Below are 25,995 nucleotides of genomic sequence, written 5' to 3'. Positions count from 1 at the left end.
AACTTGATGTAAAGTCAGCCTTCTTAAATGGAAGACTAGAGGAGGAGGTTTATGTGGTACAACCACAGGGTTTTGAGATCAAAGGGCAGTTGGACAAAGTGTATAGGCTGAGGAAAGCTCTCTATGGGCTTAAGCAGGCTCCAAGGGCCTGGAACCAGCGTATTGATGGGTTCATGGGCAGTATTGGATTTGAAAAATGTGTTTCAGAACACGGTGTGTATGTGCAAAGCTGTCAGCACAAAGGAAAAACAGAGAAGTTGATTGTGTGTCTCTATGTGGATGACATGTTAGTCACTGGAAGTTGTGAAGAATTAATTTCAGTCTTCAAAACTGAAATGCAAAGTGAATTTGAAATGAGTGATCTTGGAAGACTCAGCTATTTCCTTGGCATTGAGTTTACCAAGATTGAAGATGGAATAGTGATGCACCAATCAAGGTATGCTTTAGATCTGCTGAAAAAGTATGAGATGGGTGATTGTAATGCTGCAAGTACTCCTGTAGAAGTAGGATTGAGGCTGGAAAGGGAGCCAGAAGAGGAAGCTGTTGATCCAACAACTTACAGAAGAATGGTTGGAAGTCTTAGGTATCTTTGTAATACCAGACCTGATTTGAGTTATAGTGTTGGAGTGATAAGCAGATACATGGAGTGTCCTAGAGTATCACATCTGATTGCTGTCAAACGAATACTAAGATACTTGAAGGGTACACATTCATATGGGATTCAGTTTAGAAAAGGAGAGACTGGAGAAGAAGTACAAATTACTTCTTACTCAGATGCAGATTGGTGTGGAGACAAGACTGACAGGAAAAGCACTGCAGGGTACATCTTCTTCATGGAAGGATCTCCTATTTCCTGGAGTTCTAGAAAGGAACCAGTAGTTGCCTTGTCTTCATGTGAGGCACAATACATAGCTGCCTGTGAAGCTACATGTCAAGCAACCTGGCTGAGATCCTTGGTAGAAGGACTGAAGATTGAGCTATCCGAGAGGAGGGTGAGACTAATGGTTGACAACAAATCAGCCATAAATCTTGCCAAACATCCTACATCTCACGGTAGGAGTAAACACATTGAGACCCGATTCCACTATATCAGGGAACAGGTCAGCAATGGGAAACTGGAGATTGTACACTGCAGATCTGAAGATCAACTTGCAGATATACTGACTAAAGCTCTCAAAGGCGAACACTTTCTGAAACTCAGAAAGCTAATCGGGATGGTGCAAGTTGAAGCTTTGAAAAATTAGGGTTTTTCTTCACAGAGAAGAAGATCGGTCAAGGAGATGTTCTTCCCCGGTTTTAATCGGTGAAAAACATGTGTGTGCTAGAAGAAGGTGGTTCTACTGACTTTAATCGGTAGAAATTGCTGGAAATCGAAGAGAAGAAGGATTTCATCGATTCAATCGGTGAAAAGGCGTTTTTTCATCGTTTAATCGTTGTTTTTCAAGTTTTGTTTTAGGAGGAGTGTTGAAGTGTAAATCAAAACAGAAAAACAGTTAATCTCTAGTATAAAAACTCTGTAAATCAGTTTCAAAATTTAATAAGACAGTATTGAGGTTATTCAGTATACCTGTGTTTTTCTTTGCATCCTTATTTTGCTCTGGAACTGTCGAGTGTGGTGGTGGTGACCGGAGGAGAAAGGTTGAACCCTAGCAGAGATCCCGTGCTTCTCATCTCTCTCAACTCCTTGCGTATCTCTTTCTGCTTTTGACGTTTTCTCTCTCACGTGCATATTTCACTTTTAAGAGAAATATTATCTATGCATGGTTTTTACATTTTTACCCTTTCATTCTAATAGTGTCGTCAAATTTAATTACATAGGAGCCTATGAGATAATGAACAAGATACAAGTTGAGTTCTTGAGTAAGTAATTCAATTCCTTTTTCGTAATATTATAACAATAATATTTTTTAAAAAACGTAATATGATTTGTTAAAAATTAAAATGAATAAAATCTATATTGTCTGAATTGAAGATAATAATTACAATATACTTATAAATGAAAAAAATGAGTAAAGTGATTTATAATAAAGAATTTAAGGTGCATGTTATTAATGATATGGCTCCTATAGGTGACCAAGTTGATACAAATACTTTTCGGAGAAAACTTATCAAAGATCGAATAGTTTAGCAGCATTAAACGATGAAAAAGAAAATATATGCATCAAGTTTCTAATATATTAAGTTGAACGTCTTTTAATTTAATCATATTTTTAAAAACTCATAATCAGGATTAAAAACTACTTCATTCAACTTCTATATTAACATAAAATTATTTCATATCTCATTTATATAAATTAAAATTAATAGAATCAAATGTTTTTATCATTTATTATTATTATTATTCAATTTTAAATTAATTTAACATAATAATCTAATGATTAAATGAATAAAATTTATTTTTTATCTAAAAGAATGTTTTATCCAAATATCACATGTGAATTTTAGGTGTGGTCTTCCATATTTTATATTAATTTATTTTATTATTATTTTTTAATAAATTTTCGTACTATAATAAATAATTAATTTTAAAATGTCAATATAATTGAGACGTAAAAGTTCAAGTATGATAACATGACCTGTTTAGAAATACGCACATCACAATTTTCTTATCAGGATTTATCTCCCATTAACATCAAATCAATTCCTTTTTAAAATTTCTGATCATTGCTCTTTGAAATCACAAGTGTTTCCTTCACATTAATTGGTATTTCTCACTCATTAACATTTAATCGTTTTCTTTTCAAATTTTATGATTATTTCTCTTTGAAACTCATGTAGCCAATGTTTCTATATTATTTATTATATATTATATATATAACATAAAATATGCACATTACAGTATTACCAACAATATAATAATTCACATAACTTTTATTTAAATCATAGGCTTATTAATAATTTAATCCTTTTATTTTAGTTTTTTTATAGTTTTTATATTTATTTTTTTATTAAATTAAGTTTAGTAATTAGGAGAGTAAAAGTTATATTATTATGCTTATTAAGTATATCGAGGAGTATTACAATTCTGTCTTATCAAAATCTTAGATATATTAAGTTAATCTTTTATATTTTTTTTGAGTTATTTTTGGTGAATTTGTTGCATGTAGAGTTGTTGAGCTTGTATGTGATGTGTAAAGGCTCAAGATGAATCTTTATTCAATTAAAACTGTTGAATTAGAATTATTAAAATGTAATAGATCTTTGATTTAAGTTTTTTTATTGCATCTTATGTGGTAGAAACAATGGAGTCCTTTGTGTTAGGAACTTACAATCCAAGTAAAGAAACTAGTAAATTATAATATTATTCAATATGATAAATATGTGATTAATGCTTGGATGAGAAGATATTAATTGTAATGTTTGATTTAGTATATTGACCTTTTAAATTGTTGAGCTAAAGAGTTTGATTTTAAAATGATGTGTTGTTGAATATAAATGTTTGAGCTATGTTAATTAGGGGATTTGAGTTATAATATTCCAATTGGTTAATTGGTACTATCTAAGAATATTTTGAGTTAAATTTTACTTATTACTTAAATAGATCAATGGATCAATTTGATATATATATATATATATATATATAACGAGTAAAAAAATGTGTTTTTAACGCGCTATATACGTCTCGGTTATGGTCACACCCAAAGCAGAAAGTCTTGCAGATGAAAAAAAAAAAGTCTACTGCCTCGGTTTCAGCTACAACCGAGGCAGTAGAGTGGGACATACTGCCTCGGTTCAAGGGAACCGAGGCATAAAGTCCCACGAAAAAAAAAAAAAAACCAAAAACTTTACTGCTTCGGTTAAGGTTGAACCGAGCCAAAAGCCTCTCCTTTTATGCCTCGGTTATCAACCGAGGCCAAAAGTGTTAGACTTTTTGCCTCGCTTGAATATGCTTCGGTTCGAAAACTGCTGTCTATAGACAAAAATAACCGTTGTCGTTTCCCCTGACTGTACTAGTATATATAATGGATTGTTTGAGATGAGAAATGTGATGTATGAATTGTGTGGATGATGAGGATATAGTGACTTCTAAAAAGGAAGTACTATATTGAGTTGAGTGTATGATACGTGATTTGAAAAGATTTTTCCAATTCTCCTATATCCTGTTAGAATATTTTTCCTATTTATCATGATTATATTGTGTCTATGGTTACCCTATCTATCATGATTGTATTGTGTTTAGGGTTATCCTATTTATCATGATTATATTGTGTCAATTTATTTTTATAAATAGAAGATTATAAGAGGGATAATCAAGCCCTCTAAAATTATTTTACAGTTTAATTCTCAAGTTGGTATTAGAGTTGTGTGATTCACATAAAAAAAATATAGTGACGAGTGTAACGTCCCGGCAACTCACAGGGACCATCGACTGCCCCCACAGATCACCACCAGGCTTTCCAGTGTGCTTTGTCCTCACTCGCACACTTTCCGGGAAAACTTCCCAGAAGGTCACCCATCCCAGAATTACTCCAAGCTAAGCACGCTTAACTATGGAGTTCTTATGAGTTAGGCTACCGAAAAGCAAATGCATTTTGGTAGCCTAACTCATAAGAACTCCATAGTTAAGCGTGCTTATCTTGGAGTAATTCTGGGATGGGTGACCTTCTGGGAAGTTTTCCCGGAAAGTGTGCGAGTGAGGACAAAGCACACTGGAAAGCCTGGTGGTGATCTGTGGGGGCAGTCGATGGTCCCTGTGAGTTGCCGGGGCGTTACAGATGGTATCAGAGCCTAGCCTCTCCCAGTACGGTGTGGTTCGAGGACGAACCAAGCGGAAGCTGGTGGGCATGTGACACCCGGGCACGGAGACGAGGGCGGGGAGTGACGCCGGTGCAAGAAGCATGGTGCAGGGGGCACAGACAAGGAGCGGCTCCTGGCAGCTTCGGGTGGAAGGGGTACATGGACGAATCGAACATACACCGGAATGAGAGGGATTTGGAGACTGTGTAGGTATGGGACTATACAGTTGAAGGATAGCTTAAAAGGATTGATTTGGCTACTCATATCACCAAAAATGCATTTACTTTTCGGTAGCCTAACTCATAAGAACTCCATGGTTAAGCGTGCTTAGCCTGGAGTAGTTCTGGGATGGGTGACCTTCCGGGAAGTTTTCCTGGAAAGTGTGCGAGTGAGGACAAAGCACACTGGAAAGCCTGGTGGTGATCTGTGGGGGCAGTCGATGGTCCCTGCGAGTTGCCGGGACGTTACAACGAGAATTGAATAAATTTTTATAATTTGATGCTTCGACACCAAATAGGATTCAACCACACAAATTTTAAGAAATTTATCTTGTCATATTCAAGAGAGACAATAATCCTAGTTTATTGTTTTGAGAAAAGGAAATAATATAACAAGTGTAAAATATTCCAGTCTACTTAATACATGTGTTTTTCAAAATAGAGTGTCTAAGTTATGAGAGTGTAATGAAATCATAGTATGATATTGATTGACTGTGATGATAAACATTGTATATTGTATATGTAAAAAAATGAAATAAATAGATTTTATTGTGACCATTTAATGTATGATATATTATAATTTCACTACATGTTATATTCTATTTTAGCTGTCGAGCTATTATAATCCTACCTTATCTATGAGTAGATGATAATAAAGTTGTTAATGTTCTATTAGAAAAATAATATATATATATATATATATATATATATATATATATATATATATATATATATATATATATATATATATATATATATATATATATATATATATATATATATATATATAATTTTTGTCTTGTATAATTCCTCACATAGAACTTCATCTTGCAAAACTATTTATTAGCTTTTACTCTATCACATTTTTTAACTATTTTATTTTACTTTTTATCTCTAACTAGGATTAGTTTAACACTAAAAATAGAAAATACTAATTAATAAATAAGGCAATAGATAATGTCATAAATTAAGATTTTAGATACATAACGTAATATATTTCTTATTTAATAAAAATAAGATACTGATACTTTTTTTTAACGGTACATTAACTATTATAAATGAAATTCAACAATGACAATATGAAAATTCAAAAGATGTAAACTAACAAGTATTTTTATAGAAATTATGAATATATTTAAACTTTTTTAACTAACTCAAATTTGTTTTAGTCCTAAAATTCAGAATAATTACATCAAGACTTGAGTTTCTATTTCATTTTCAGTATTTTTATTATAGGATTAGTTTGATGGTAAAGTTAGATGAGAAGTAGAAGAGATTGAGGATTGAATTTTTTTCACTAACATTAGAAGTTATAAGATTCCTTTAGTGAATTAAAAAAAAATAGTATTTTGTTGATTAGTATCTTATATATGAACTGTGGGTTTAGGGTTTTGATTTTCACATCCAAGACTGGGATTTGTTTCCAGATTCCTCAGATCAACTTGGAGAACTAAAATAACACAATAGTTTGAGGATCCCAATTTCAATCCTTACGGAGAATTTAGGTTTTCAGCTTTTCTTTTTTTTTTTTTACTTTATAGTGTGTCTTTTAAATACCCTGAATTTAGTAAATTAAATAAAAATGTATTTTAAAACATCAAAATCAAAGTAAATTAGTATATTTTAAAGACAATGTAAAGAAAACATCAAAATCTCTAACAGAAAATCAAATTCCAAATTTTGAGTTGAATTATAATACATAAATGAAGTATAAACTTCATCATATAATATAGTATTTCAAAGTTAAACTAAATATAAATCAATCCATTAACACAATTAGAATATATAATGGGTTATTCAAAGGAAGATCTCCAGAAATATATAATACCAGTAAAACAAAAGTTGAATTCACATGACATTATTTTTAATCCAAAACTTTAACACAATAAATTTATAGATCTTTATTTTCATGTCATATTTTTTTTATTAAATGTGAAACTTAGACATATTTTAATTTTTAATTTTCCAATACTAAAACTAAAGGAATAATTTAATTACTGCATCCTCCATCCCACTTTGTCCAAGAAGCTTAGTCAGCTTGAGGAATAAAATAATGTGAATGATTAGAGTTTGGATGAAAGGAGGAGTGGTGGCAGTGAAGAGTTATTTGTCTTGATATAATGATGATGTTGTAAACTGAAGAGAGTATGAGGGTCCCATATTTATATTTTGCTTGGGAAGGCCATGCCAGTAATGCAATCTGAAGCAGTTTATGATTTTTGAGATGCTCAAGTACTGAAAGTACAGCAATGGATGAGTTAAGTCTGTAAAACCCAACTCCTTAATCAGACGCCAATATCACCTGTTTGCTCAGAAATGTATCCTAACATTCGGACATTTGGAATCAAATCAAACCCCAATAATGCACTAACTATTCAATTATTCAACATACAATAATGGTAGTTTTGATCTGCAAGGGATCACTCAACAAGGCAAAGAGGAACTAAAGCGATTTGATGTTGCCATGTTATGCTTAATAATTACAAAAAGGAAAATATTAACTATACTTGAATGTCAATTGACGAAGTTGACAAGCTTATTAAATTACAGGTAAATGATTGTGTAATGAGTTATGGATTGAAGCCTTGATGACTCTGCCTTCCTTACCCCTAAAACTATGCCTGCAAATCTGTCTATTAACAGTATATACTATTCGAAACAGCAATGGTCACAGAGGAGCACATCATGTGTGAATTCATTGGTAGAAGTTCTACAAAGCAATATGGGGTGGTCAACATATCATTACATTAGTCGGCACAGATTTAAACTATACGCAAAATCACATTTTCAAACTCTGTAAAGGATAAACTAATCATACTTTATTGCTAACAAGATAAGAATTTCACATGAATCAATACCAAAAGGAAAATTCAACTATCCCAACACTGCTGATATTAAGCCATAATGGTCAAATGACTCTTATGGTTTTGCTTAAAGTATAATTATGCAGTGCTAATGATGGTTTAATGAAAGTGCTTGGGTTGGTTTTGAACATAAAATAAGGTCAGCCACAGTGTTTGACTCGGATTCATACTCATTAATTCACAAACAGATCTGTTATCAATGGTTATAGTTTTGCTTTATGTACAGAGTATATTAATAAAGTAAAGTACAAAAGTTTCTTCAAATAATGTAAAATTGATATTTTTAAGAATAAAAATCCTATCATGATTAACAATATGATTATGTTTTAATTAAGAAACTACGTTTGATAATTAATATGATGCATCACCTGAAAGTGAAGGCCTTTTGTTGTAGACTTGTATGCTAAAAACAAGCAGTAACTCCCAAAGCAAGCATTGACATAAGAATTTTTTTAATTAAATGTATCACCGTCTGTGACCTAATTCTAACGGCTGCTTACTTTTAAAGGGAACATATACTATTGGTTGATATCCAACTATGTATCCAATAAGGTGGGAAGTTTTGCTATAAATAGCCATAGGTACTTCCCACCCAAACCACAGCACAAAACAACACTTGTTATTATCTCTTTCCCTCTCTCAGACTTCCACTCTATAACTTTTATCACTTTTTTGCACCTTTCTCATCTAATGGCAATTCCAGTGATTGATTTTTCAAAGCTGAATGGAGAAGAAAGAGCAAAAACTATGGCTCAGATTGCTAATGGCTGTGAAGAGTGGGGATTTTTTCAGGTACTTACACTGTTTATGTTTCAAGGAATGGCTCATATGATGTTTAAAACATGTTTATGCATATCAAAACTCATGCTTTGTGTTACAGTTGATCAACCATGGCATTCCAGAGGAACTCCTTGAGAGGGTGAAGAAGGTTGCCTCTGAGTTTTATAAGCTGGAAAGAGAGGAGAATTTCAAGAAGTCGACATCTGTGAAGCTACTGAGTGATTTAGCTGAAAAGAAGGACAGTGAAAAGCAGGAGTATGTGGATTGGGAGGACGTTATCACTCTCCTTGATGATAACGAGTGGCCAGAAAAAACACCAGGCTTCAGGTATATGAATAAAGCAATTCAACAGTTCTTCATACTTCAAGAAAGTCAAACAAAAACTAAAAAAAAGAATAAAAGTCGAACATCACATAAAAAATTATATTTCATATGAGGAAGGACACCACCTATAATTTCATGCACACTCCCTTGTCATATATACTTTCTCTTATGTTCTTTTGTACAACTTCAAGCAAATAGGCGTAAATCAGAATTCAATCCATCTTACTCTTGATGACTAAAATTGGTCATTTCACCAAACATATAGATGACATGAAAGCAAACCTGAATTTGGAAACCATAGACAACGACCATAGAACACTAATTGAGTGGTGTCATGTCACAACACAATAGGTAGAGCTTCATCATGATTGAATAACTGAATTTTCACATGGATGACAGGGAAACCATGGCGGAATATCGGTGTGAGTTGAAGAAATTGGCGGAGAGGATGATGGAGGTGATGGATGAGAATCTGGAGTTACCCAAAGGATACATCAAGAAGGCACTGAATGGTGGAGATGGAGAGGGTGCATTCTTTGGCACCAAGGTGAGCCACTACCCTCCATGTCCCCATCCAGAGCTTGTGAAAGGTCTGCGAGCTCACACTGATGCAGGAGGTGTCATCCTTCTCTTCCAAGATGACAAGGTTGGTGGCCTTCAGATGCTCAAAGATGGGAAATGGATTGATGTGCAACCTCTGCCAAATGCCATTGTGATCAACACCGGTGATCAGATTGAGGTCCTGAGCAATGGAAGATACAAGAGTTGTTGGCACAGGGTTCTGGCCACTCCAGATGGGAACAGAAGATCAATTGCCTCCTTCTATAACCCATCATTCAAGGCCACCATATGTCCTGCACCCCAACTCGTGGAAAATCAAGACCAACAAGTGGATGACACTTATCCTAAGTTTGTTTTTGGTGATTACATGTCTGTCTATGCTGAGCAGAAGTTCCTTCCGAAGGAACCAAGGTTCCGAGCTGTTAGGGCCATGTGAAGAAACCACTTGCTTTCCGCATAAAAAATACCACTTTTTCCTTTTTTTTTTCTATATTTTCTTTGTTTTCGGGTTTTTGATACCATAAGATATGCTTGATAGTAGCAAAGAATACCATTTGGTTGTCATTCTCTACACAATCGAAAATCACCATGGGTATTTAGTATTGCCTTTTTCAGGATTTTGTCTCCTCCTGATGTCATGGGGGAACTAGTGTGTATCCATCTGTGCTTGCATGGTACAATAGTTCTATTAGATGAATTCTACTATAAAGTTGTCCATCATAAATTTCTCTTCATTCTTTCCTTTTGTATATACTGTTGTTGTGTTGGTCTGCTTTCGGTTATTATCCACTAACACGAAGTACAATAAACGCGATCATCTCCATATCCTGTTATATTTCCCAAAAAAACATACTCTTAAAAGGATAACCACGGAGCAGTTATCTTTCTCTTTTTTTCTCGACGCAATCAATCACTATTAAGCTTTGGGACAAGTAGTTGCCGCTTAGCTACTGGCATGTTATGGAAATATCGAAGTATACATTTTCCTTTTCTTTAGCGAAGCATTAACATAATAAAATTTATAATTGATTCAATTTACACCCTTTTGCTTGTTAAGTAGACATACAGATTTCATAGGTCATAAAAATATCAAAAACTTGTAAATCATAAAATCCTTACAAGGAAATTGCAGAATACTTTGACAAAGTTAGTGTAAATCCAGTTAGTTGACAAACTGTAACTCTGTATTTTTCTTCTTCCCAAAAGTGAGGCCATTGTTACACAAACATGTACATAATATGGCAGATTTTATGTTTGCCGGTAATTACATGTTGAAATAGAGAGAAAACATCCAAGGATAACGTGAATGGATCAGGGAAGAATCTAGAACAGTACGTCTGTGTTATTTATATTAAAATGAGGCTTAAGTGCAGAAAAATAGTAATAGTGACTCAACTACTATATATATAGAGTATAATAATAAGAAAAAAGAAGCCCAATGGTGAACTTCGAAACACACCAATGAGCTGCTTCTGAGATCAATTGACAGCTTTAAATGTCAATACATATCATCTTGCCACAATAGTGTGCATGGGAAGCCAATGTTAAAATAATGCAGTAACTAGCACTCTATAGCAAAGTTGTGTATTCCTAACGTATATCTGTACAGGTGAAGATAGCATCTTCGCTCTTCACTTTCACATGCTTTATAGAGCCTTTTGATCAAGCCTTTCATTCCAATTTAGGCAGCGAATTAAGCTATGAAACCAATCACCTGTTTGATCAAACTTGTTAACTGTTGGAAGTGGATACTGACTCATAGATATTCGAACCGAATCTCCTCTTGAAAGTTGCTGCCTTCTCTTTCCATCAAATGAAACCCAGGCATTGCTTCTTGCATCCTCTGGAATCTGTGAGCAATAAACTTGTGTCACTCATATTATAATCACAAAATCTTAAATTAATTAGTTAACCCCTCAATTCCAAATCAAACAAAATACATTGTCCCTAAATTTACTGATCGTAATTACCATGTGACCTTAACCAAGTAGCTTTTTTCAATACATGCCTGAGACAACTTAGCATATCTGAAGAGGAACACTTTTTTGGCAAAGATGCATCATAAGCAATTAAACGTACAACTTTGTAACTAACTTCACCTTCAATTCAAGTTGTGCAGAGTCTGGAAGTATGACTGGTCTAAATGAGAGCGAGTGTGGACAGATTGGGGTAAACAGCATGCACGGAACATTTGGATGGACCTGCAGTTTTTTTTTTCATTAGAAAAATTTATCAATCAAAACAGTAATTAATTCAGGTCGATTTCGTACTGTTTAAGAGTAGATACCATGCCACTAGAAGATTCGTGTACAAATAGAATTTAAGAGTTTATATTCACGGAAAGGAACCCATACAAGACTAGTTCTATGAGGTTTCTATGCTAACTAAAACTCTGAACACAAACTCTTTGGATAATAACTTATCTCATCATCCAGAAATGGAATGAATTCACAGTTACATGATTTCATCTTCAGAGTCCCTTTTTCTAGCTATGTTCACTACTCTACTTTCCACATTATAGAAGCCACATACAAACGGAATAATAAAAACAAGAGCATTTTCTTTATAAGATAGTATAATGTACGTATAGACTACATGAAACTTCTTTTGGGAAAGGTTCCATAAGGAAGAAGGGTGGTCTCTACTTAAAATTGTTCTTTATTTTACAAAACGAGGACAAACCCAAAAGGTGGGTTTGAAGGAGAAGGGGACTGTGTCTTGGTGCAGTTATCTGCAACTCGCTCAGCTTTGTCAAATGTCAATCACCAACATTCCGAAGAATGTAAGAAAAGATTATTTATTACAACTTAATTAATATCACGAGTTCCAGTTTTCTTAGAACATAATAACGATTCTCATCGGATTTCTTAATCTGCCTGTTGTAAATAGATGCTAATTTAGGATAGAATCTCCCTGTATATATTCAGAATATATCTGTAATAGGATAAATTTTATCTTTCCTATTTTCTCCATATTTCCCTTAATATGTTTAGTTTCCATATTTCCTTTTATAAGTTTGGCCGATAAATAGGGATCAGTTTTCATATTTCCTTTAGCCAATAAATAGGGATTAGAAATTGGACTAAAAAATCATTCACAATATCCTCTTTTCAAGTCTGCCACTTACAGAGCAATGCACTGAAAATAGGAAAAAGAAGTGTCGGTACAATGTTCACCGTCTACTGAGGGTAGAAAGAGAAGGTTAGGAAATATTGCTTGAATCAATAATAGCCTATGTTTGTAAGCACAGTTTATCAGGATTATAAAGAATAACCCTTTATCCAGAGAAGGATTGTCCAAGTCTTACAAGGAGTAAATTGGTCATATTCCTAGCCAACATGGAACATTTTAACATCCAAACCTTTCCAAGGGAAAGATATACGCCAGTAGTTCTATTTAATTTAGTAAAAATACAGCTCAAACCATGCTTGTAAAGAACTCAAGCTCAAGCTTACCATGGAACCTCCAGCAGCTGTAGAATAGGCAGTGCTTCCAGTAGGGGTGGCTACAATGACTCCATCAGCTTGTACCTGAAAGACATGACAATGATCGTATAGAATGAATGACACTGCTTCCTAAAGGTGTTTAAAGATACTAAAAGCTCTCATCACCAAATATAAAAGACAGAAATTTGGTGTGCAAATAACAATTACATAATCAAACATGCCTTGGTTATAAGTCTACCATGTTCATAACATTCAATCTTTGACAGGTATGGATTAGAACCCCGATCAACAACAACCTCATTGAGAATATCAAATACTTTCCCTGGTGCAGCTTTACCGTTTCGAAAAATTTCACATCGAAGACGCATTCTGAGAGTGATGTACACTCCATCTTGTGCACTATTACCATGGATAATTTGTTTTAAGTCCTGCTTGTAGTCCTCAAACTAGAAAAAAGAATAGCAGTCAAACGCATGGCCAAAAAGATACCAACATTTCTTTATGATGAAATAAATGATGGATTTGAAAGGCTTACATTATGAGAAGTCAGGAAACCAAGAGAACCAAGGTTAAATGACACAACAGGGGGAATAGCACCTCTGAACAGATTCGAAGCATGCAGTATAACACCATCTCCCCCCAAACAGGCTACAAAATCCACTTTCTCGTGTAGATCACTGAACCATAGGTATTAGATATATTAATCAACAATTTAATGAAGCACATATTTTATATAGTGGGAAAAGGTAAAGTTGTTACACATAAATTCACAAACTCCAGTACCCAGTATCCTGACTATAGAAGGTCTGGACAAATCCAAACCCAGGAATGCTTGCAAATATATCATGCACATCTGGTTCCACAAATACATTCATTTTCTCTTGGTAATACAGAAAAGAAGCAACCTGCAGATTAGATACAGAAACTCTACTGAGAATGAATTTAACCAAACTAGTTATAAGAAATTCAGAACCAATATATAGTTCCCAAAAGAATCACTAAGCACAAATGCTGTCAGAATACCAAATTAGGCTCAGAATAACATTACCCAATCCCCAGTTCATACATTCACAAGAAGATTTATTTCCTAATTTTGATTCCTTTGCTATGTAAGGAACATTTTAAAGAGAAAACAGAGACATGTTGGGCTGAAAGTGTGTACTAAGACACCATGGAAATTAGTTTACCCATGGTTAACTTAGTTCACTTGTGGTAGACTCGGCTCACTCGTGGACTCAGTTCACTAATGGTAGACTCATGAGACAAAGTTTGAGTTACTGAGTCTGTGATTTGGCACAAAGTCAAGACGAAATGTTGTTATTCACGCTTTGAAAACCACATTGTAAAGAACAATAGGTTGGGTCAGTGATTCTCTAATAGAAAGCATACCTACGTTTTGTGCTTCTTCTCTAGCCACCACCACTTCACGTCACATATTTGGTGCCATTCACGTCTTCTCTACACCTTGTTCCCCATTGTCATCAAGTCACATTTATGAAAAGCATCTATAGTTGCATCTTCTCTGCATGATGTCTTCAATCGTTTTCATGTGGCTTTTCCCCAACATTGTTCTCTTCTAAGACAAGTCACATCTCATCTCTCCAAAGAGGTGAGAGTGTTTTTCCCACTTACCACATATTTCCTATCATCCATTTTCTTTCTTTTATTTTATTTTCCTTTATGTTGGATCTATTTTGTTAGTTACTAATTTTTTTTTCTTTTTCTTTTCTATTTCATGTTTAGTTGCAAAAGTTTTACAATGTCTGAAAGTGAAACCGGTTCAAATTATTATGATCCCAATATATAGAAGCACTTCACTTCCTAGACTTAGAAAAATGTTGTAGGAAATAGGACATATGTTGGATGGAATCATGGAGTAGATGTTTTGGACAACAGAAAATAGTTAAATATAGCTATTGCTCAAAGGCATTCAATGGAGGAAATTTTGTATTCAAGCATCATCTTACAGTACTAGATATGATTCTGAACATTGTGCCTCGATGCCAAAAGAAGTTAAAATTGTAAAGATGACTAAGGAACCATCAATGAATAAATGAAGGTTGAATAGCATCGAAGAGTTTGATGATATGAAGAGTGAAGGGGTGGTTGCCACTCAAAGTAATAGTAGAATGCTCAAAAATAAAAGAAAGGAAAAATATAGTCATGGTGTTCAAACTAATTTAAATAAATTGTACAAAAACGGGATAAAGAAAGTTTATTCTAAAGTTGCTGAATTTTCCTACAGTTGTCATTCCATTCAATGTTATTAAAAATCCAACTTTTGGAAAAATATGAGATGATTGAAAGATATGATGTTGGCTATAAACCTCCATCTTATGTTAGAGAAAATATTTTGAAACAACCAATGCAAAAAAAACGATTTAATACTTGAAGAGTATAGGGAGGAGTGGGAACATGTTGCACAATTATGTTTGATGGGCACACAAATAGAAAAGGATGTTCAAATTGTAACCTTTTGATAACAGCCCTAAAGAAATTGTGTTTCTTTATTCATTGGATGCCTCGGACATCCAAAAACCACAAATAAAGTGTTTAAAATATTGGATGATGTTGTGGAATTTGTTGGAAAGGAGAATGTGGTGAAAGTGGCAACTGATAATGCTGCAAATTTCAAAACAGTTGGAAAATTGTTGATGCAAAAACAGAAACATTTGTATTGGACTCCATGGGCATGCCCATTGCATTGATTGATCTTTGAAGATTTTGACAAGCATCTAAAGGTCTATCAACTTCCTATCAAGAAGGGAAGAAGGATCATCACCTACATTTATGGTAGAGCAATGCTAATCAGCATGTTGAAGAAGTTCCCACAAGGAAGATAAATAAGGTATGGCATTTTCCAAATAAGCTTAAATTTTATTAAAAAATAAAAAAGAGAAAGAAGAAAAACATTGGGAGACCACACCAAATCCATGATAAAATTACATCACACATAGGAAAAAAATACCTATTATGAAAAAAAAACTCATGATTTCATTCACGAAAATCATTCCATACTTTGAACTCCATACACCATAAAAAAGGAAAATTCCTCAGCATATTAAAAAATTTATCATCGGTCAATCCTCTCACATTCCAAAAAAGGACTTTAACTTTTAGAAGTTTTTCTTTGAAGGATTTAGTATTAACTTTCTTTTACCTACCCCTACCAGGTTTCCCTGTAGTTTGAATCGACCCATCATTCTTTTCAGTATTAGAATCTTTTTCCTCTCATCAAGCATACTAACCCATTAAGAAGATATTTTCAATTCTTCCACAAAACGAGTCTCCTTAAATGTCAAAGAATGTGGAATTGCCTTTGAACTACTATGAGTTGAATCTAATTGTTGTAATTTCTGCAAACTATTAATAATGGGAGTGACATCCTCCAAAGACGGCATACCACCCAAAGAATCAGATTTTACTGGCACACCACCATCTAGATTCTTAATAAGAGAATACCCATTCACAACACAAATATTATCATAATTAACCACCATTGGCTCAGGTTGTGACTAAGCAACAAGTTGTACCACAACAGGTTGCACCATAAAAGGCTCCACCATAGACTCCATCATAGGCTTCACCATAGGCTCCACCATAGGCTCTACCACTTGAGCTAAAAAGCCCTCAGTCTCATCATGTGCACCAACCACCTTATGACGATAATGTTACAGTTTTACGTCAACTATTTTCTCTCCAACAAAAATAACATTGGCATCCTATGCTTCACCAAGCAGCAACCCTCCCTCCAATCAGCCAGCCACCCACACCAAAGGTTCCAAATTTGCACCCCAATTTCAACAATATAAGTGAACTTGCTCCAACCACGTGCCTTTAGCACACAAACGCTGGAGCCAAACAATGATCATGGCTACAAACGCCCAAAAGCCTACACATCCACCCACTAGCTAGGGTTAGTGTTGGCAGCATGCCAAGTTAATTCGGTGCATCAATGTTATTTGACTCTAGCATGTCTTCATGAATTAAAAGCATCATTGATGAGCTTGTTTACCTCTGAAGAATGGTAAACAAGAAAGTTTAGAACTTCAAAAATTGAAGGGAGAAGAATGTTTTATTAGACAGTCTATTTTGGAAGCATGCAACCACTTACCTCAAAGTTGTGTTGTTGCCCCTCTTACCATGGCCCTTTCATTAGTGGATCAGGATATAAAACTTGCAATGGATTTCACATGAGAAGATGGGTTGTACAAAAGAAGAAGATTAAAATTTAACTTTAATAATATTAAGAAAAGGTAAAATTTATAAACCTTTTCTTATTTAAAATTCAATATTTATCTAGTTAAGAACTTGTCTAGAAAATCATTGATATGAGGTCGAATAATCAACTTCATAGGCCTTTGCATGCAACTACATATTACCTTAATCCCTACTCGCACTATCCACCTCATTTCATAAACGATGATCCTATGGTGAAAGAGGGGTTGTATATATATGCATGAGAAGATTGGTCAAGGAGGTCGAAGAAAGGAAAAAGAATTAATTTACAACTTATTGACTTCTATTATGCTAGAGGACTTCTTCTATGGGAGATGCAAAAAGATTGTAGGAAAGTTATGCTTCCTAGAGAATGGTGGGAGATGTTTGGAGATGGAACTCTAGAATTGAAAAGATTTGTTATTCAAGTTGAGTTTGACTTGCAATTTTTATAGGTGTGAGCATAACTAGCGCTAATTTGAAATGGTAATTCAAGTTTATCATGTTATTTGTGGTTTTAAATTTTATTTATTTATTCAATTTTTAAAAATTCATATTTATTCATAGGTTCATACAAAAAAAAGAAACCATTTGGATTAGAAAAAGATAAATGACTTGGTTTCTATCATGAATAACTTGAACCTAAAAAGTAAACAAATAAGAAAAATTGTTGATCTCCCACTTGATGATATTGAGTCTAATAATGAATGGATAACGAAAGAGACAAATAATGTTGAGGTTGAGCAAGTTCAAGGTGAAGGTGATGATGGAATTGTTGACTTAGCTGAACCAATTTCAAATGCTCCAACCCTTAATGCACTTGATCTTCATAATATAGTTTTTAAAGTCAATGTTGATGATGCACACTTGTCATTTGAGGAAGAGCTAGATGGCAATAAAAATGATGAATGATCTACTAGATTACGCCATTAGAGGATCGGAGACCAAAAATTTGAAGATATTTTTCTACTGTTAGTTATTTCATTGTCATGACCTTAAGAATGTATGTGTTACAATTATATGAACTTATTTATTTGGTGAGGTTTGAACTTACACCGTAGTCATGTGTGTTAAACTTGGTTATTTTAGAATTTCAAAACTATTGTTTACTATTTTGATTAATTATGGTGTTATGTTTTATGAGATACACTCTCAAGAGTTTACGATTTGGGCTTATGAGCGAATCTACAAGTTGAGTCTACATAGCTCCCATGAGCCTTTGTAGACTCTTGAATCTGATAACCTTGATTAAGCCCTTATAAAGGAGTTTGGGACTAAATGAATCTCCACATACTTATGATTCTTCAAACTAGTGGATAAATGAATATGCAAGGTTGAGCAAAGATATAATTAAAGAGTACATATGAAAGGAACGTCAATGCTTGTCAAATAAATTGTTGTCACTAAGGTCCTTCCTTCATAGAGACATAGCAACTAAGCTGAGCCCACCTCTAAATGCCTCTCCCCTCCCAACTAAAGGACTTGTCCCTATGTAACCAAAACACAAATTCAAACCTAAACTTCATTGTTAGAACTATCTGGGCCATTGGAAACAAAACAAAAACTATTTTTAATGGCTGGAATGATTCTTAGAGGTGGAAAGAAAAGGAAAATACTACCTCTCTAGCTTCTTCCATGAGATGCCCTCCTAGCTTTTTCAACAGTAAAACAGTCTTTGGCGTAGATTTCCATAATAGCATCTGTTGTTGGGTGCTGGGATGAGTAAAGGCCAAAGAGGATTCATTCACCCTCTCTCTTGCACAAGAAAATCCATCCGTCCGTACTAAGAACATCTCTGCTTTCTTCCTCGACTGCACCCTTACCACCCCAGTTGATGATGCACACATGTCTCCTTCAATAAGCCCCAAGTCTTCATCTCGTAAGGCTAACCTAGCCTTATCTTTATCATCTCCCGTCCTTTCGGAGTTAGTATTCACATTATCAATATCACTGTTCACAGTAGTAGAGATATTGGCATCAGCCCTGTAATTCATTTCCCCCTCACTATACCCATTAATTGTTGTCCAAGCAGAATGGGAATTACTCATACTCGCCGACCCATTGGAGTTTTTCGTTCGGCCCACAATTTTAGGTTCAAAGCTCCTTGACTCTGGCAGACATTCCACTCTTTTAACCTGATAACTGAAATAAGAGGGTTTTGACATCTTCCTACTTCCCAAAAATGTGGACATATCCCTTTTGGAAAAAATATCAAAAGGAGGAATTTGAGCTTCTAAAGGGTTAATTTTACTGGAGAAACTTGGAAAAGATCCTTCCCCAGAAGCACCAGTGACTTGTGATGAGGCCCTACTATCAGGAGTAAGTTGACTTATGCCCCCATTGCTTTTTGGTTTTTCATTATTCGTCTTTGAAGAGTTACATGAGTCAAATGAGGCAGCAGAACCATGTGTTGCACCCTCGCGCAGCAAATTGGTATCCTTTTCCTGGAAGGACCCCTCGGCAATCATTGAGTCCTCCATTTTTCCAGATCCATTTGTGGAATCTGATAACACGACATTGGAAATAACTGCTTGATTAGAAACAAGCTCTGATGTAGTACGAGTAATGTACTGCCTCCATCTAGAGACCATGGCAGATGTTCTCCAAATTCCTTCCTTGCTATGAAGATAAATTGGTCTTTTACTGCAATTTGAAACATAAGATGCAAACCTCTCAACCTGTTCCATCGTAGGTGCAGTCCCATCTTTAACAGGGATCCTGACCAACTCAATACTTTCAGATGAAATAGCATCATGCACAGCTGCTTGATAGAAGCTATCTTTTACATCTTCTTCTCTGAGATCTATGATGGTCTTATATCCTTTATTAAGTAACCACTTTAGACCTTCCTCCGTGACCTGCCCGCCTGTCCAAAAAGCTGCTTCAGATTCTTTGGATTCCATGTCCTCTATGGGAGTGTATAAGCACACAGGACTCCAATTCGCAAGCAGCGAAGGACATGGACAATCCTCCCCACGAGGAAAGCCAGAATCATAGCACAGATTCTTCAGTCTCTGAAGTTTCCTCCACACATCCAAGTTCCGATCATCACCAGGAACTAAATAGTTCTCAAGAGCAACATGCAAGCTCTCACAACACCTCTTCATCTCGCTCCTGAAAAGGGCAAGTGGGGGAAGTGTATCCTCCATCGCACCAACCTCTGCAGCACGAAAGGGAGTCACAATCGATGATCTTCCAGAAAGAAGATCCCGCCTCCCATTATTCACAAGGGCCACAATGCATCCAAGGACAGATACTATTTTATCCTCTAGAAGCCGTTTCTCGTCAGACGGAACCTCATAGGAAACACTACATTCGGCAGTGATCGGGTTACACAAGGCATCCACTAAAGCAGAATGAAGCCTTTCAGAATTCCTAAAGATCCTACAATATGCCTCCACTTCAGCAATATCACCCGGAAATGGACCCATCCAAGGCAACCGTGATGGAACATGCGATTGAACGGAATTCAAACACTGCAAAATGGAAACAAAAACATTTAAAAAATTGAAACAAAGTAATATCACTACATGGCAACAAAAGTTTGCAACGGTGAATTCATGCATGAGTATAAACCCTTAATATGAAAAAGACGATTTATTCACAAAACAGAATTGGGTAGTCAAATATTTATGTTTTGTGCACATGGGGGTTCAATTTAACACTTAAACTTTGTGAATAAGTGGAAAGATGAAAGGAGGAGTAAGTGAAAGAAACCTGAGAGTGAGAATGAAATCCGAAATTGGAGAAAGAATTGGAAAGTTGAGCAGTGAGGAGGTGTGTGTTCCTTCGAAGTTGGAAGCGGAAAGGCAACAGTCTGATGTTGTCAATGCCAGAGAACACAGACACGACGGTCGGAGTAATCCGGTCGGCGGAGAACACCATGTGGCACGTGCAGACAGTGCGAGCCATCATGGAACTTCAATAACAGAAACAACCGCAGAAGCACTTTGAGAATGAGAATATATGGGTTTGGATGTCCTTTTCTTTGATTTTGATGGACATTGCCTTTCTATAAAACATGAAATTAATGTCACTTGTTTTTTTCTTTCTGAGTTTACTTTTTTTTTCTATTTTTTATTTTTATTTTTATCTTTTAATTCTTAATCAAAATTTTATTAGTATTTTCTTTCTAATTTTCTTGAAAATATGTTTACTATTCGTCATCACATATTGCATGTTAGCAATGTTGTTAGCAACAGGACTTGTTTCGGATGTAGTGGACAACATATCTTATTCTCATAATTGTTTCATTATTTAATTTTATAATATTCAAAATAGGTGAAATTATAATTTTGGTATTTATCTTATACAAAATCACATCAACTATTTTCATGAAAACTGAAATTAAATTTTACACAAAAAAATATTACTTAGGGAGCTATCACCGACATTCTTTATCAGAAAGAGAATTGATTTGGTTACTCACTCAAATATTCAGATGATAAATCATCACATTGTAGATTGAGTAAACCTTTTAGCATTTGAGCATTACACTCTTATAAGATAAATTTTTTTTTCTCCTAATCGCTTAAGCAACCATCCATAATTTCCAAAAGAATTAGAATTGATTTATTTATTACTCAAAATACAATTGAACATTATCTCTTTAGTGATGAGTAAGGAACCTCTAAAACAAAATTTGATGTTCATTTCTTTAATGTTGTTCGAGATTCATATATTAGCACACCACACAAATTTTCAAATTGATCAAAACTCATTGTTATAATCTAAAACCATTTCTTTTTTATCAATTCTATTCAAAATAAAGCATATTTTGATTCATTTGGTTCCAACTCTTAAAACTTAAAAAACAATTAAGAACTAGTTTTCATATGACATGATTATTACAATTGGTAACAATTACAAATTCAATACATTTTTATTCATCACAAGCATTCACATCAAACCATAAATACGTTAAAGTTTCAATTTCCAACAACCTAACATCTCTGTCAATCAACTTTCACAATTTTAAATCATCAACATAAATATTCTACATCCGAAGATTCTTTCTTACAGTTTTCAAAGAATAATTTAAGTTAATCTTCCTTACTTAAAGTTTTGGAACGAGGTCAACTATTTAATACTATAAAAGTGGTTTAGAGTTCAAAAATTGTCTAAAAATCCTAGTCTTTTCGTAATTTGTCCAAACCCTTCGGAGGATACTTGCATAAGGCATTTTGATACCAAAATCAACTTAATACTTGGCCATTCAAATATCAATGATGCATGCAGATCACATACCTCTTTACCTCAAACCTAATTATAGTTCAAGTGTCGGTAATTACAATTTACCTCTAAGTTGGTTAGCTTTAGGGTTAATTGTCCTGACCAATGACCGATCAGTTCACCTTCTTGACCATCTGGTCCGTATGATGGCTTGCTCATGGATCCAAATGGGGACTGACCGTCCAAATGGGCCCCGTCTGTCATTTTCACCTTTGGTCTCATACTTTCTTTTGCCAACCATCATTCTTCAAACTTCAAGTAATAATGTTGGTCATCTAACTATCTTTGTTTGAGGAGTCTGAAGGAAGGACCAATTGAGGGTATGTGAACGACGCTTCTTCGTCGTCGGTGTCATTGGCTATCGCCTCTCCTCTTTTGGGATCAACCGAACAAGACACGGATTCGGTCAACAACATGGCCAATGTAGACACCAACAAGGTCATACCTATTGACAAGGTTGAGGTCATCGTTGAGTTGTAAATCAATGTTGCTAATGAGGGGGATATGGTCATTCAATCTCTCTCGGTCATTCCAGGTTATGACTGGGAATCCCATGAAGTTGAGGAATATGTGGCATGCTTTTGTATGGAAGGCCAATTGAGGTGATGGGTCGAGCGGACTTGCTTTGTTGGGTCTACAAAGAGTGCCTAGATGTTCAAGTTGATCGTGTGTAAGGGGAATGAGCAGGTATATCATAGGAAAGGGAGTTGTCCTACAGACTTCTTCTCCATGTATGTTTGTCTCTTTAACGACTTATTCATTCGTTTTCTTTTCAATGAATTTCAAATGGGTGTGTTGCGGAAGCTTGACATGGTGCCTACCTAGTTATAGCTGAACAATCAGGCTTGGATACAAGTATTTGAGGTGCTCTGCTCGGCCCTAAGCCTCACTCCCATTCCCCCATATTTCTACATTATTTTCGCACTTGCTTCAACACCGAGAAAGGTTGGGTCTCCCTAATATCTGAACAATGAAGGTGGTTATTTTCCTATTCACTACCTCCTTTAAGGGATTTAAGATCAAGTACTTCAAGGTGGGAATAATGGAGACAGGTTGGCCTAAGATTTTTTATAAGGTCAGTCAGCCCAAATTTCCTTTGTGTTGGACAAAGAGTCCAAGGAAAATAACTTCATGGTACAAGTTGATGATGACAACAAATGAAGTGGAAGTAATGGAACTAATTGACAAGTTTCCTCGCCACCTTTGTTCCTAACAGCTTGTCATGTGTCGTGGATCGGTTAACCTCTGCAATGAGGTGTTTGGTAAACTTTCTTTATCAATTTTTTATGATTGCTCAGTGTTAACATGCTAGTTTTCTCTTAATTTTTAGAAATCATGACTTCTCGCAATCCAAAATTGAAGGATTTTTTCAAGAGAATAGCCACTCGACAGGTGGTTGATGGTGATATTGGCGCCAATTCTTCAAGCACTCAGCCTACGAGTCGTTTTACTTATGGTGCTCAAACACTTACCTGCCTAACTACCACTGAGGTGACACAATGGCAGGTCCTCGGTCCTCTTGCCTCTGAACATCAACCTAAGCAACCTCCACCAGCCTAGACAAATCCTGCCCTTGAGCCTACACCAATGACAATCACCCATGCCGATTTGCAGAAGGGTTGTGAAGTAGAAAAGGAAAAGAGGAAGTCTCATTGTCAAGGTGAGAAGTCCTCTTCTTCTCACAAGAAGAGTGGCAAGGACAACAGCTCCTTCGGCCTCTAACCGAGGGCATCCTTGGCACTAAACTCCATCTAGGTGTTAAGGTATCTTTCAAATTGTCTCGAGGAGAGAAAGATATGGTGAGAAACATATCTCACCAGGAAGCATTGGATGTTTCCTTCAAATTGAGCATGTTAGATATATTATTTTTATCTTATCTTTATTTTTTATCTTTAGTTTGTTTGTTATTATTTCTTCTATTATAATTACAATGTCATATGTATATATTCAACATAAGAGAGATTAATCACATACATAGTTTTCACTATATTTAACATGAGATCTAGAGTCTAAAGTTCTTTTGAGAAAGAAAAAATGTCGTCTCTATTACTACAGTCGTTGTTGTTAGGCGACGAGACCATCAACTATTTTTTAATTAATAACAATTTAATTACGATCTAATTATAAATATATATTTTAACTTAAGATTAATTGTTCTAATTAGTGACGGAATAATTCACCTATTTGACTGTCCAGTCCTTATAATGGCTTGCTCACGAAACCAAATATAAATTAACCATTCTATATATATGACTCATTGTAGGATTATAAGTTGTTGCATTTCATAATTTTTTTCTCTTCAAACAAACTTACTTTTTAAATAATAGAATAAGTTGAAGATGCCATAAATCTTACATATTTCTTCTAAGAAATCAAATATAACAAACAACAATATTTATAATGCTTAAATTAGTATATTACAGTAAATATCACATGGGCAGAATTTAAAAAACTAATTGAACAAAAGGTTATCTCAAATCAAATCTCAATTATTTTCTGACCTGTGAACTTAAAAAAAAAAAGCGAATTATTTAAATAATATAAAAAGAACTTAAAGTGAATTAGAATTTGTAGGGATGATATTTAAAAAATACAAATAAAATATTTTTAATTATATAAACATTTTAATCTAAAATGTAATTATTACTTTTTATCACCTTTAAACTTTATCCTCTAATATTCATGAAAAAAATTCTTATAATAGATCACAAAAAAAAGTTATTTTTTATTAAGGGCTCAGATAAAGAGAAAAAAAGTAATATTATATGTAAGATCTGCAAATTTACGAGAAAAAAAAAGTTAAAATAAAAAACGTGTCCGTAGTTATTTACGTAGGGATACTGTTAATAATAATTAAAAGTTATTTAAATATTTTTTGTTGTACAGTGTCTATAGAAAATTTATGCTTGTGTAGTTTTATTTGAAATTATTTATATTTTAGAGAAAATAATATTTAGATAAGTTTAATAGTTTTTTACCATAAGTATAAAAATTATATACAGTTATTTTTTGAAAGAAAAATAACAAGTTTGAGTCTTTAAACTAATTTGTTTTAGGAAAATTGGTAGAATAATTAAAGTGAGTATTTTCATTACTCTTTAATCTATAAATTTACAATAATATGTGTAAGCTTAGATGTGCAAAGCTGACCGTAATCTTGTTAATATTTCTTTTATTTCATAATATTTTTCTTTTTTAAGAAATATTAGTGTATAATTTTTTACGGACACTGAAGATGAAAAATTTCTTAGTAATTTCTAAATAGACAGTCGTGTGGATAGCGGAATGGGCATGAGAAACATATAAAATTGTGTAAGTAGTACTCATCATCCATATTAGTTTAAACAATTTTTCTTTCCACCATTTTTCTTTTCTTTACTTTTATTTCTGCCCTCGTCTCAATCCAAACAAATTTATTATTTCTACTTCATACGTTTACGTATACTAATAACATTATTCATTTAACTTTTTAATAAAATGTAATATATTAAAATCAAAACATATTCAGAATAACATTAAGATCTAAAATAACTGTATTCATAAACCGCGTCCACAACTCAAAATTTAGTTGTGATAAAAAATTCACACCTGAGAAGCTAATGAAAAAAAAAATTC

The 25,995-nt window shown here is 34.3% G+C and overlaps 2 protein-coding genes across 4 annotated transcripts; one reads left to right on the top strand and one right to left on the bottom strand.

The window, feature by feature from the left end:
- The first annotated feature begins 8,393 nt into the window (after positions 1-8,393).
- On the top strand, positions 8,394-10,208 carry LOC108330808 (1-aminocyclopropane-1-carboxylate oxidase 5). The gene is made up of 3 exons (XM_017565368.2): positions 8,394-8,611; positions 8,700-8,926; positions 9,323-10,208. Exons 1-3 carry the CDS (start codon positions 8,510-8,512, stop codon positions 9,918-9,920), a joined length of 927 nt encoding a protein of 308 aa, XP_017420857.1. The 5' UTR covers positions 8,394-8,509; the 3' UTR covers positions 9,921-10,208.
- A 660-nt stretch (positions 10,209-10,868) lies between these two features.
- On the bottom strand, positions 10,869-21,129 carry LOC108331888 (NAD kinase 2, chloroplastic). 3 transcript variants are annotated; one of them, XM_017566886.2, is made up of 8 exons: positions 20,866-21,129; positions 18,768-20,624; positions 13,714-13,835; positions 13,466-13,607; positions 13,152-13,376; positions 12,940-13,014; positions 11,584-11,685; positions 10,869-11,334 (listed from the first exon to the last, which is right to left on the bottom strand). In XM_017566886.2, exons 1-8 carry the CDS (start codon positions 21,061-21,063, stop codon positions 11,131-11,133), a joined length of 2,925 nt encoding a protein of 974 aa, XP_017422375.1. In that variant the 5' UTR covers positions 21,064-21,129; the 3' UTR covers positions 10,869-11,130. The 3 variants fall into 3 exon arrangements, 1 of the variants encoding a protein (XP_017422375.1); XR_001832450.2 differs by lacking the exon at positions 10,869-11,334 and having other exon boundaries at positions 11,612-11,685; positions 13,169-13,376; XR_008248332.1 differs by lacking the exon at positions 10,869-11,334 and having other exon boundaries at positions 11,612-11,685; positions 13,268-13,376.
- Positions 21,130-25,995: the final 4,866 nt, after the last annotated feature.

The sequence above is a fragment of the Vigna angularis genome, chromosome 4 (genome assembly GCF_016808095.1).
Source record: "Vigna angularis cultivar LongXiaoDou No.4 chromosome 4, ASM1680809v1, whole genome shotgun sequence".
Lineage (NCBI taxonomy): Eukaryota > Viridiplantae > Streptophyta > Magnoliopsida > Fabales > Fabaceae > Vigna > Vigna angularis.
Note: the sequence above shows the minus strand (reverse complement) of the source record. Positions and strands in the feature narration are given on the sequence as shown.